Source organism: Theropithecus gelada, chromosome 6, assembly GCF_003255815.1.
Source record: "Theropithecus gelada isolate Dixy chromosome 6, Tgel_1.0, whole genome shotgun sequence".
Classification (NCBI taxonomy): Eukaryota; Metazoa; Chordata; class Mammalia; order Primates; family Cercopithecidae; genus Theropithecus; species Theropithecus gelada.
The window spans coordinates 166,228,942-166,241,634 of NC_037673.1; the positions used below are offsets into that span (position 1 = coordinate 166,228,942).

Genomic DNA, 12,693 nt, shown 5'->3' on the forward strand with positions numbered 1-12,693 from the left:
CAGATAGATGTATGTTCTTGGGCCTTTATCCTACCTAGACCCTTTCAATCCCTGGAAGAGGACCTGTCACGGGTCATTTCATTGCAAAGAATGAAAGAAAGTCCAGTTTCATTAGCACTGACAGAGAGGGGGAGTCTGGGATCCTCCCTCGAAAAGCCTCCAATGCCAAGTGCAAATCAATTGCAGGGAGGAGTGAGCCCCTTCTAGTCCTCCCCCGACAGGAGCAGAAGCAGTGTGGCAAGTGTCCACCACCCTTCATTCCACCGTGTGAGGAATTAGCTACATTCCCTCATGATTCCCAAAGCTTTTGTTATTGCCACTCATACTCTGTTGTGGGATTACAAGGTAGGCAATTAAACAGGCTTAGCATGTGGTCTGGAACACAGGCAGTACTGAATAAGTGGTTGTATCATTATATATTATGATTAATTTTTATCTATGTTTCCCATGCTAGACTGTGATCTCCTGCAACTCTGAATCCACAGTTTCTAGAATGCCACATGTTGAGTGGAAGGATGGACAGTGGATGGATGGGTCATTTCTAGCCAATGTTCCCATCCATTTCACAATCCTAGATGGTTTGAGCACCTTTCTGGCTTCATGCATAAAGAATAGAGAAAGAAAGCAAGCCAAGACCTTTTTCATCTAAACCCTGGTTTCTCCAAGTGTGGTCCATGGACCCGCAGCATTGGCATCACCTGGGGGCTTGTTAGTAAGGCAGCTGCTCGGGAACCAGCCCAGATGTGATGAATCAGAATCTATTAACACAATGCCCCAGTGATTCCCATGCACGTGGAAGTTTGCAAAGCCCTGAACAAAACCAGTTGTTCTTAATGTGAGCTGCATGTCGGAATCTCCTAGAGAATGTAAACAGTAAAGCACTGCTGCCTGGGTCCACCCACAAAGATTCCAAAGTTACTGACCTAGGTTGGGCATTGGGCTTTGTAAAAGCTCCCCTGGTGATTCTGTCATGTGACCAGAGCTGAGAACCTCAGATGTGGCCAAGCTCAGACCCCGAGATGTCTCCTGCCCTGGAAAGCTTTACAAAGTCACACACCGAACACTGGGAAGAAGCTTTGTTGCATTGTCATTAGGGTGGCACACAGGGCTAGAAGTGACTGTCCCAGGAGGAGGCATGCACAGCTGTGGCTGAGCCAGACAGGTCTAAATCACAGAGCCATTTGCATCTCCCATTGAGAGCCGGGGAACAGTTGCTTTTCCCAGAGTGAAGATGGATTTGTCTTATCACAGCCACAGTTTGAGATGTCGCCTTCTTGCAGCCTGGCTTGGCTTCTTGGAGGAAATGACTCTCAGAAGTCCTTGCTTTTCTTACCTTTACCTTCCTAAGGGCCCCTGGAGAGTTACAGTTCCACGGGGAGAGGAGACAGATACAAATCGCGTGGCCTGCATAATGTCTACTTGAGATGCCTGAGAACACGCTGTGGTGTTTCTCTGTGGAAAAATATCTCCCCTAAATTTAACAATGATTGGCTTGGTTCTTAAGGTCACCACTTCAGCTTACTATCAGACCGATATTGGGAAGGTCCTTTAATCTTTCTCAGCCTTCATTTCCTCACCTGCAAAATAGGGGGAATAATTCTCACTTATCAGAATTACTGTGAGGATTTCTTAGGAAAAGTAACTAGTACAGTGGCTGGCACAGAATAAGTAATTAAGAAGAAATAGTCATCAAACAAAATTTTAACCCATCTGTTTCTCCCCACCTAGCCTGTGGGCTGCTAGACAGTAGATGTGGTTCTTTTGTATATTGATATCTTTCTCCCCACCACACAAGGCCTAGCAACTAATAGGTGCTTAAAGATGTTACATTTTTATTTTTGTTTTTAAAATTTAGAATATGAATACTAAAACAAATATTGTAATTAAAAAAATAATTTACACATACTTAAATAGAAAATTGGAGGCTTTTCTTTCCTATTTTCCTACCTAAAGGCTTGTTGGAAACAACCGTCACTACGAGTTTGGTGTCTGTCCTTGCTGACTGTACATGGCACTTTATAAGCACACGGAGATACATGATAGCCATGTGCACTCACACACGCATGCAGTGTTTGGCGGTAGAGACACGGATGCTGGGGCCAGACTGTTTGATATTCCTGGGCCTTTCTTGGACAAGTTAGTGGGCCTCTCCATGCCTTCGTTTCCCTATCTACAAAAGTCCCATCTCATAAAACCGTGACAGGAGGTTAAATGAGTTACCATTTGCATGAGGTCTACAATAACACCCAGGCCATGCTAAGCTCTGTGTCAGTTGGTTAACTGAAAAACAAATATTGTTCTGAGACTTACTTTTCTCACCTAGCTCTATATTTTATAGAGCTTTTCATACCCAGACATATTGAATCTCTCTAATATTTTTAATGTCTTCATAGAATTCCATTTGGTGAATGTACTGTAATTTACTTAGGCATTTCCCAACTGATGAACATTTAAGATGGTTCCATCTATTTCACTATTAGACACAATTTGTGAGTATTATATCTTTGCATACTTCTGGGAATATTTCTGTAGAACAGATTCCACAAAGTAGAGTTGTGGGGTCAGAGGATATGCACATTTACAATTTTGACAGATACTATGAAAATTGCTTCCCCAAAAAAGTTTTGTTGATTTATTCTCAGCAGGGGTGGGTAAAAGTGACCATCTCCCCCACCATCATTACCCATATTGGAAACTATTTTATTTTTATTTTTTCCCATTCTGATGTTAGGAAAAAAAAAACACTTGCTGCACTATATGGATAAATACATGAATAAATGAACAAAAGGAGCAGTCAGGGAACTTGGATTGACTGACTGATTTTGCATGTGCTCTATCCCACTACCTACTGGCCCCAGCACACTCTTTATCCCCAGCCGTGAGCTCACTGCCCTCTGGTCTCTGCCACAGCCTGATGGAGTGTGCTGCAGAGCACCCAACCATTGCCAAGTCAGTGGAGAACTTCGTGAACCTGGTCAAAGGCCTCCTGGAGAAGCTGCTGGATTACCGGGGCGTGATGACGGATGAGAGCAAAGACAACCGCATGAGCTGCACTGTGAACCTGCTGGTGCGTGGGGCTGGCGGGTCCAAGTCAGACCAGAACCCTGCATGGGGCTGGGCTTTCTTTGGGTCTCACGATTGTTCTTCATAGGGAAGCGGTGCTTAAGGGCTTTGGAAAGCAGACAAATGTGGAATGGAACGTCTGCTGTGCTTTCTGCTAGCTCTGTGTCTTGAGACTGTCACTTCACCTTTCTATGCCTCAGTCTCCTTATTTATAACATGGGATTAATGCATATTACCTTTAGCACTCAACACATCATGTGGAAGGGAGATGACAGTGTAGACTGGCTAAGAGTATGAGCTTTGGAGTCCCACAGCCTCTGGGTTTCCATCCTGTGTCTGATAATTAATAGGATGGACAAGCTAAGGAAATGCTCTGAAGTCTTAGTTTGCTTGTCTATTACGAGGATAAAATAATGGTTCCAATTTCATTAGGTTGTATTGTCCTGGCCCATGGTTAAATGCTCAATATGTGTTAGTTTCCTTCTTCTTATGGAATGGAGTCACACTGATAACTAGAATTGTTGTTACTATGAACCAGGTTAACCAGAAAAACTAATCCCAGATCCAAGTTATTAACCCCTATATTTCATGAGCTCCCATGGGCTGGCTGCCAAACAGCCTCTCTCACATGCTCTGTGATTCAATCAAGAGACAGGTAGGTAAGCAGCCGTAATGCTTCATATTCACCATGTCATCCCACCTTAAAACGGTTTAAAAGAATGAAGTTGACCAAAAGGTCATGTGGCATCCGTCACATCAACCTCCCTACCATTCCCAAGGTTCCTGAAACACAAACCCTGTCCCCATAGCTCTGTTGTGTGGCCTCCCTTTACCCGAAATGGACTTTTTTTTTTAACAGCCTAGATATTGCCCTTGATTTCCCAGAATGCCAAGGAGAGTTTAAAAATCCTGATGACAGCAGAAAGGAATTCATTGCTAATAACTCCACCAGGCCCAGTTTACATAAAGATCATGCAGAGGTGTTTTCCACAAGCTGAGCAGCTTCTCTCTAAGGAGAGACAGAGTTGGTTGAGGAAAATGACCTTTAACAGCCAGCTAGGATCAGGGAGAATGCTTGGAACAGACAGTTCTCCAAGCACTTAGACACCACTAGGTTTCAGTGAGTTGCTTAAATATGGTGTCAAGGAGGCGGGTGGGGATGGAGGTGGTATCAGGACAGATGATGTCCAGTATGATTTGCTGCCCATTGACTGTGTGCTCTGGAACATGTCACTGCCCCTCTCTGAACCTCAGGTGCACATGGGTGTGCTGCATTAAACCAGGATATGCACCTGGTATGGCTCAGGGATTGGACCAGGACCACCTGGCTCAGAATCTGTAAGAACTTGTTTTAAAAAATGCCACGGGATTAGGATCTCTGGTGGTGAAGTCCAGGGTAACTACTAGTGTAAATGGCCCCTGAGCTGGAATAGGGACCTAGATTCCTATGTATTGCCAAGTTTAAATGTTTTGACTACAGAATCCCATATAACTCCTGATAGTTCTGCACCATCAGGAATTCTGATCTCCTACTATTACCGAGGTGCTGTCACTCACTTTCCAACTCAGGTGCTTTCCTGTGCAAGGCCTGAGCTTCGAAACTTCAAGCTGGGCTGCCTTTCAACACGGACTTGGTCAAAGTAGACTACCCCAGTCTTGGCAGCCCACCTCTCAATGCAGCCAAAAACTGATCTGCACCTCCTGATATGTGATGGCTGAGACACATCAGGTCCTCTGTTCCTTTGTAGTCTAAGGGTCAGGGAAGTGACTTTCAAAGCAGAATCTTCCAGTGAGGCTGTTTGATGCATCTTTGGTGCATCCAGGATAATAAATTTCCTATTCCTATCTCAGGGTACCCAGATAGTAAACAGCAATCTTCCTCTCATCTTCATCACCACACCCTTGACCTCTGTGACATTGCAAAGAACAACACTCATCATTGTTTTTCCTCCCCTATCTAGAATTTCTACAAAGATAACAACAGGGAGGAGATGTACATAAGGTAAGATTCATAGTTTCTGAAATCCAGATCTGCTGTGTCACTTTCCTGCTCAGTATCCATCGATGGCCCCCTGCTGCCTTCAGGATAAAATTTAAACTTCTCTTCTTGACATTCAGGCCCCCTGTGTTGTGATTCCTGTCAATTTCTCCAGATTCAACTCCTTCATTCTCCCATAAAACCACTTGAAATCGTCTAGGCCTTCCACGCTGTCCTGTTGTTCCCACAGCTCATATTTTCCTGAAGAGCGAATACTTTGTGATTTGAGCTGTTGGGGTGCATTTGTACTGTTGCAGGGCTGACCTTGGATAAATTACTGTGAAGCCCGAGTCCAGACATGTAGTAAGACCATTGACTAGCCCAGTTTTGAAGGGGAAAAAAAAAATACGAAGATGCATGATGTCTGCATCCTTGTAGGCATTTAAACGATATTATTTAAATATATCATGAAGGGTTTTTTGGGGATATTAGCCTGGAGCAGAGAACTCCTTTGCCAGTTTTTCTCAGAATCTCATATTTTTTTCTGCAATTTAAAAAGTATTGTTACTTTTATTTATAATAAAAATATGTACTTATTATAAAACAAAAATAAACTTATACAGGCAAGCAACACAAAAAATGAAATAAATTCCCATAATCCATACATATTTCCAGACCTTTTTATGTTTATATATACATTGAATTCTATGCATACATATTTTTTGCAAAAATGGCTTTATATTACTTGTAATTTATTCTTTGCTTTTTCTAACTTGACAAGAACTCCATATCGATGGATGTATATCAACATCATTTTTAATGAAACTATAAAATTTTTTTCCAGAATATACCATCATTTATATAGCCAATCCTATATTGTTGAACATTTAGGTTGTTTCCAACTTTCTTCTACAATAAAAAGGATAACAACTTTTTTTTTTGGGGGGGGGGACATAGTTTCGCTCTTGTTGCCCAGGCTAGAGTGCAGTGGTGCCAATTCAGCTCACTGCAGCCTCTGCCTCCTGGGTTCAAGGGATTCTCCTATCTCAGCCTCCTGAGTAGCTGGGATTATAGGTATGCACCAGCACACCTGGCTAATTTTGTATTTTTAGTAGAGATGAGGTTTCACCATGTTGGCCAGTCTGGTCTCGAACTCCCAACCTCAGGTGATCTGCCCACCTTGGCCTCTCAAAGTGCTGGGATCACAGGCATGAGCCACTGCGCCCGGCCACAACAACAAAATTCTTGAACATACACCTTTATGCACATCCTTATGAGACTGGAGCCCTTGAGGTAGAGTCAACCAGAAGATTGAGGAGTAAGGTATTTACAGGGCTTTTGTCACATTCTGTCAGAGGGCAGAGACTTCAAGTCTACACTCACTCTGCTATTATGGCAGATATATCTAGGTACCTAGTTTAGCATTACTCCAGAAATAGGAGCTATCATTTGGAGAAAAAATAATTTTACAGGTTGTCCTGAGTTTGGGATATTTATAACATCATTAGTCATACCTTATTGTAGCAGGACAAAGCTTTAGGGTCTGAAGGACCTCAGTCCCTGCCTCGCGTTTTCTGTAACCTTGGATAAATTCATCTTTCTGGGTTGAGGTTTTCCTACCTGTAGAATGTTTCCATCCTGCCTTCTGTTTTGATGATTAAATGAAGTACTGTAAGTAATATGGCTGCCCCATGGTTTCCTCCATCCAACCTTGTTTCTCCCCTTCTCATTTTAGAAACACAGACGGCAAATCCCAGACCTCCACAAGCTTTGGAAATTTAAGGCCCGTAGTAATCTAGGAAAACCATATTTGTCTAGACTGCAAACAGGGTATAGTCTGAAAATCTGTTCTGTTTGGCAGGCAGAATATTTAAAAACATTTTTAATTGGCTGCCAAAATTTAAAAATCTGGAGATTTTACATAAAAATCAAAATTTCCTTTTTCTCCTGGAAAACTCAGAAGGCGTGACAACACTGGGTCCTCGTCCTATTCTGATGACTGTTAGCCGAACTGGGTGGTGGCAGCCATTCTGGACACGGCTGGAACATTGTCGTCATGACATCATCTCTATTCCCTACTGTGCTACTCCCCGCCCACCTCACTCAAGCACCTGGCACCTGGAGGTGCTTGAGTTTTGTATCCCTGGTTGAGGGATGTCTTCTTTTTATTAGGGTGTCTTCTTTTGGGTTCTGCAGCAGATCGTCAGACCCTTGAGTTAACAAGGAAGAGGAGAGGGTGCCAAAGGAGGAGTTGAAAGTAGCAAGGAAGCTCTCCCCTGGGCTGCTCTCCCCAAGTTTTTTGAACTCAGCCATCTAGGGGTCTGAGGCATGGAGGATGGGCAGGAGGAGATAAGGCAGAATTAAGCTATGTATGCACACACAGATGTTTCTAAATTCCAAACTCTCTACATGGAGGTCATGTGCAATTTCACGGTTAACTCTGATTAGCAGAACATTAGGCGGGAGGAGAGTGGAAAGGCTGCATCTGTGAAAGCAGAAATCACTGAGCCTGAAATCTGCTTCTGGCTCTGGCTCTTTTAACCTGGATCTCAGTTTTCTCATTTTAATAGCATTGTTGGAATGATGAATTGATAAAAATACATGATAATAAAACACCCATTTGTTGAATGAATGAATGAATGAACGAACGAATGAATGTTTCTGCCTGGGAAGCTCTCCCAACTCATCCCCTTCCCCTTCAGATCAACTGTTCTGCCATGGGAACCTTTCTAGAAGCCTCTCTTCTCCCCACCTGGATAAAGGCTGCTCTCCTAGTACCATAGACCACTCCTTCACAACACATATCATCGCTGTGTTCTTGCAGTTACGTATCTGATGATTTGATTCATGCCTGTCTCTTCTCCTAGACTTTAAATCCCAAACCCTGAGAACAGTGCCTGCTTTTGTCACTGCTTATCTCTAAGGCCTGGAATAGCCTGGATGCCCAGTACAGCTTTGCTGAAAGAATAAGTGAATGAACAAAATACTGACAAGGCATCCTAGCACAGCGGCTATCAAATCACCACTAGGTGACCATTCCTCACCTCAAAATCTTTGGCGGTCCCTACCCTGATTTCAGGCGGCTTACATTTGACCCACTGGCCCGTTTTATGTGGCCAGGAACCCTGAACATTCGCTGCTCCTTTGGTGAGCTTCATGCAGAAAGCGTTTTTCTCGAAAGGAACATAAACCTGAGCACTGAGACATGCGTTGAGTGGAGATGCCCGAGAAATCCTGTGTTGCCTGGTGTGAGACCGTGTGTCAGGGTGGAATGCTGGCACCATGGCAGGCATTCCCTGCCTCTCCTCTCCCAGGAAGAAATCAGCATCTCCCCTCACCACATTACATAGAGTTGGGTTTAAATAAATCCTCCTAATGATATGCAAGTCACCAGTACAGTGGTTCATTGCCTCTGGATTCTGTTTCCAACGGTGGCAGGAGAGAATGTTTTGTAGAGGAATCTAGTTCACAGTGATAATAGATAACAGCTGCCGCTGCTCAGTGCCAGCTACAGGCTAATCACTTTCAGAGCATACTTGCATTTCTTAGCAGCGATGCGAGCTGTCATGTATTGAGCCTTTTGTAAGACACACATGGTCTCCTTGGCCCTTTATATGCCCAGTTACTTTATAGATAAGTTCTGTGAGTGTTGCCATTTTACAGATGAGCAAACTAAGGCACAGAGAAATTAATTCACTCCTTAATACCTATTATGAATCAGTTATCTAAGAATTTTTCAAAGCACCCTGCCTTTGTCCTTGTTCCCATCCTCAGTACCCCTCAGTTATATTGCCGTCTCATGGTTCATAACTGGGATCTCACTTTTCAAAGGGACAGGAAGTTAAAATGTGACTGCAGTCAAATAGCTAACTCTTCCTACTGACAGCTCAAGGGGTGGGAACTGTCCCTTACAGCTGCTGTGGCTTGTTCATACTCCTGCAATGATACAATGATTAAGAGTAGGGATCATGTCCTGACTCTTCTGTTTATTAGCACAGAACTCTAGATAAATTGTCTCTCTCTCCTTTGTTTATTTCTCTTGCTTGTCATATTGCATTGGCCAGAACATTCATTATCAAGTTGCATGTTATCTGGGATGGCACCTAACTTGTCCAGGCCATGGTTCTCTCATCTGAAAATAGGAATTCCTGAGACTCATCTCACAGGGTTGTCATAAAGATTAAGTAACCTAAGAAATTTAAAATACTTAGCACAGTACCTGGAATGCACTAAGTACCCAACACACACTAGGTGCTGTCATTATCACCCACACAAAGGGCTGGTTATCCAGGAAGGAGGACTTTCTTGCCACCCAGAGAGGTACCCAGTTGTTCTCTGGGCTTCTGCTTGTCCCTGCCAGGTGTCTCCTTGTCACTGTGCCTGGTAGCTCAGCATATTTTCCCTCAAACAGGTACCTGTACAAACTCCGTGATCTTCACCTGGACTGTGACAATTACACAGAGGCTGCCTATACGCTCCTTCTCCACACTTGGCTTCTCAAGGTACTGTCACTTTGGGTGAAGGGCATTTATTCTGGGATCCTGACAGGGCCTCACAGCAAGTCGAAGAGTGAAAAAAGAAAAAAAAAAAAAAGAATAATAATCCAAATACATGTTGTTTTGCTCTGTGTCTCCAAACTCTTGAGCTGGCAGGGTACTTTTTGCACTGCTTCCCTGATCACATGTGGTTTTGAGTGATCTTTACATTTAGCAACAACAACACCCCTCCAAGATATGTTTTGCAGTTTTATATAATATCTAAACTGCTATTAACAGTAAATCATTGGCATGCCCACTGAGCTGCTATGCCTTCTGTTGAGAACTTAGCTGTAGCTGGCAAAAAAATCAGAATGATTTCCTTTGGCTTTGGGAGAGCTGGGGACATGTTTCTTAGGGATTCGAAGTAAATCCCTACAAAGCGCACACAGAGAGCCAACAAAGAGTAAGATAAATGCAACTCAACAAAAATCAGGAGGCTTCACAAGTGGAAATTGCAGCCCAGCATCTCTCTGACTGACCACTGGCACCCAGGACAGGCCCGGGGAAGCTAGCAGAGGGGAGGGCGTTTGCAGGGCTTCATCGGACTCCTAATCACTGTGGTTTTAATATTTCACGTCCCCTCATTTGTCTGTTTTGGAACTTGGGACATTAGTGCTGCCTGGAGGGCAACTTCCAAATATCCTGGGTACTCATGCCTCAAAAAGGCAGCCTCTCCAGTGGTACCCCAAGTTTCCAGAAGTAAGCTGAGTTCAAGAAAGGAAGAGAGACCGAAAGGACAGGGTGTGGGGAGGGCGGTTCCTGCCTTTAATCCTGGGAAGATACCTGCTCTCGGCAGCCTCTGGCCCTGTGTGACTTCCCGTGTCTTCTCTTTGCAGTGGTCGGATGAGCAGTGTGCATCACAGGTCATGCAGACGGGCCAGCAACACCCCCAGACACACCGGCAGCTCAAGGAGACGCTCTATGAGATCATCATAGGCTACTTTGACAAAGGAAAGGTAATCTGTCCCTGCCGCCCTCTCTCTGTGGGGAACCTGGCCACTGGAAGGGTGGTTCTCTCCCATACCCTATATCCAATCTATCCTCAGCTCTGTCAGATATCCCTCCAAATCCTAACTCTGATCACTTCTCTCCACTTCCTCTGCATCTCCATTCCTTCCACCTCCATGTAAGGCACCAACATGGCTCACCTGGGCACTGCAATGGATCCTACACAATTTTCTTGCTTCCTCTACTACCCCCAACATATCATCCTCCATAGAGAAGAGAGGATGATCATAAAACATAGATTGGATTATGCCATTCCCCTGCTCGCAATTTCTTAATGGCTCCCCCAATCTACTTAAAACAAAGTACACAATCCCTTCCATGGCCCATGAGGCTCCCCATGAGCTGTGCCCTGGCTGCCTCTCTCATTTCATCCCTGCTGGGGTCCCTCTTGCTCACGTGCTCTATGCCAAGCTCTTTTCAAACTCAGGGGCTTTGTACTTGCTTTTCCCAGCTGGAAGCATTCCTCTACCATAGCTGCCCACTGGAAGGCTGGCTGGGATTCACTCAGATGCCACATGCTAAGGAGGCCTTCCCTGACCACCACTAGACAAACCAGCAGCATCTCTGCACCAGGTTACCCTTATGGCTTCTTCAAAGCACTTGTTCCTATGAGACATCATCTTGTTCATTTTCCTTTTACTTGTTTATTTTCTGGCTCCCCAATTTAGAATGCCATGAGATCAGAGACTTGACTTGTCCACTGCTAAATGCCCAGTGACTAGGACAGAACCTAGGAAGTCCCCAGTGAATATGTAGGCCTGTGTCCTAGGTTCTGTTCTAATCACTGGGCATTCATAAATGAATGAACTGAATGGATGAATGACATGCACTGTCATCCTTGATCTTTAAACAGCAAGGATGCTTGGTTGTATTTGGTCAGGAGATTGGCCAGACCAGCTGTTGCCCAGCTCCAGCCTCTGGTGGACCTTCAGGAAGTACCAGCCCCAAAACTTCCATGCACCCTATAGAGAACATAGATCGGTGGCCACACGCTCAAGCTCTGGGGCCAGATGACCCAGCTGCAATCCTTGTTTCTTTACCACCTACCCTTCCCTTGACCTAAGAGACTCCAATCCCCACCCATAACAGTGAAATGCTAATAGTACCTTCTTTCTAGTTGTGCTATGAAATAGAGTGAGAAAATGCAGGTAGAGCACCTGGCGTAGGACCTAGTGCATGGTAATAGCTGGTGAAATGTCAGTAATCGTCATCATTACCCTACTCCACCACTTCCTCTCTCAAGCCTTTCTTGAGTCCTCTGGCTTACCTGCAGCCCTCCCTCTCCTCTGCATTGCAAGACCTCTTACAGTTTATCAGGACGTAATTTAGCACTTAATTTGGGCCTGTCCTGTCGCTGTAGTTTATTGCATCTGTCTTAGTCGGATCCCACTACCTTTTCTGGAAAGATAAAATGAGGTAATGTCTGTGGAAGGGCTTATAAATTCCCAAGACTCAAGCAGTTGGAGAGCACTGTTTTCATAATTTACAATTATAAGCCTCTTGAGGGCAGAGATGCTGCCATCCCTTGAACCTCCTGCCCTGCTGGGTGTCAAGTCAGAGCTTACTATTTGTTTATCAGCTGATTAAGTAGGTTGCAGTGTGAGAGCCTAAAAGTACATGTTGAGCTTTGTCCTCAGCAAGATATTCAATTCAGCGCACTCTGTGCTGAGCAGAGAGGAAAAAGGCATGATCCCCAGCCTCAAAGAACTTACTGTCTAGTGGGCAAAACAGACATGCCAATAATAATCTCTTTTGCATTGCTCTTTGGCATTATGCAATGACAGGGAAAAAGGCAAGGGAACAGGGTGGTGCCAAAGTACTTTGGGAGCAGAGAGGAGGGAGCAGATGGGTACAGCTTACCCTGAAAGCCGCTGCTATGAAAGCTTCTAGAAGGAAGCCCAAACTCCTCAGCACCCCGTCAGCTTTCCTTCCCCATACCTCCTCAGGGAGGCTCATTGCTCCAGGCACACATGCTGGCTTTCTACTCATAAGTTCATCTTGCTATCACCCGACGGACTCCTCTAAATTGCTCAAAACCAAACGATTTCATCTATTGATGTATATACTTTGTCCAGTTATGTTCCATGAGAGCAGAGTCTGTCTTGT

General features: G+C 44.4%; 1 protein-coding gene across 1 annotated transcript in view; it reads left to right on the plus strand.

The window, feature by feature from the left end:
- DOCK2 (dedicator of cytokinesis 2) overlaps window positions 1-12,693 on the plus strand; it is a 435,458-nt gene that overhangs the window by 383,695 nt on the left and 39,070 nt on the right. Inside the window, exons 35-38 of the mRNA XM_025388691.1 lie at window positions 2,911-3,067; window positions 5,025-5,065; window positions 9,453-9,543; window positions 10,416-10,535. Coding sequence (XP_025244476.1) covers window positions 2,911-3,067; window positions 5,025-5,065; window positions 9,453-9,543; window positions 10,416-10,535 — 409 coding nt within the window. The remainder of the gene's footprint in view (window positions 1-2,910; window positions 3,068-5,024; window positions 5,066-9,452; window positions 9,544-10,415; window positions 10,536-12,693) is intronic.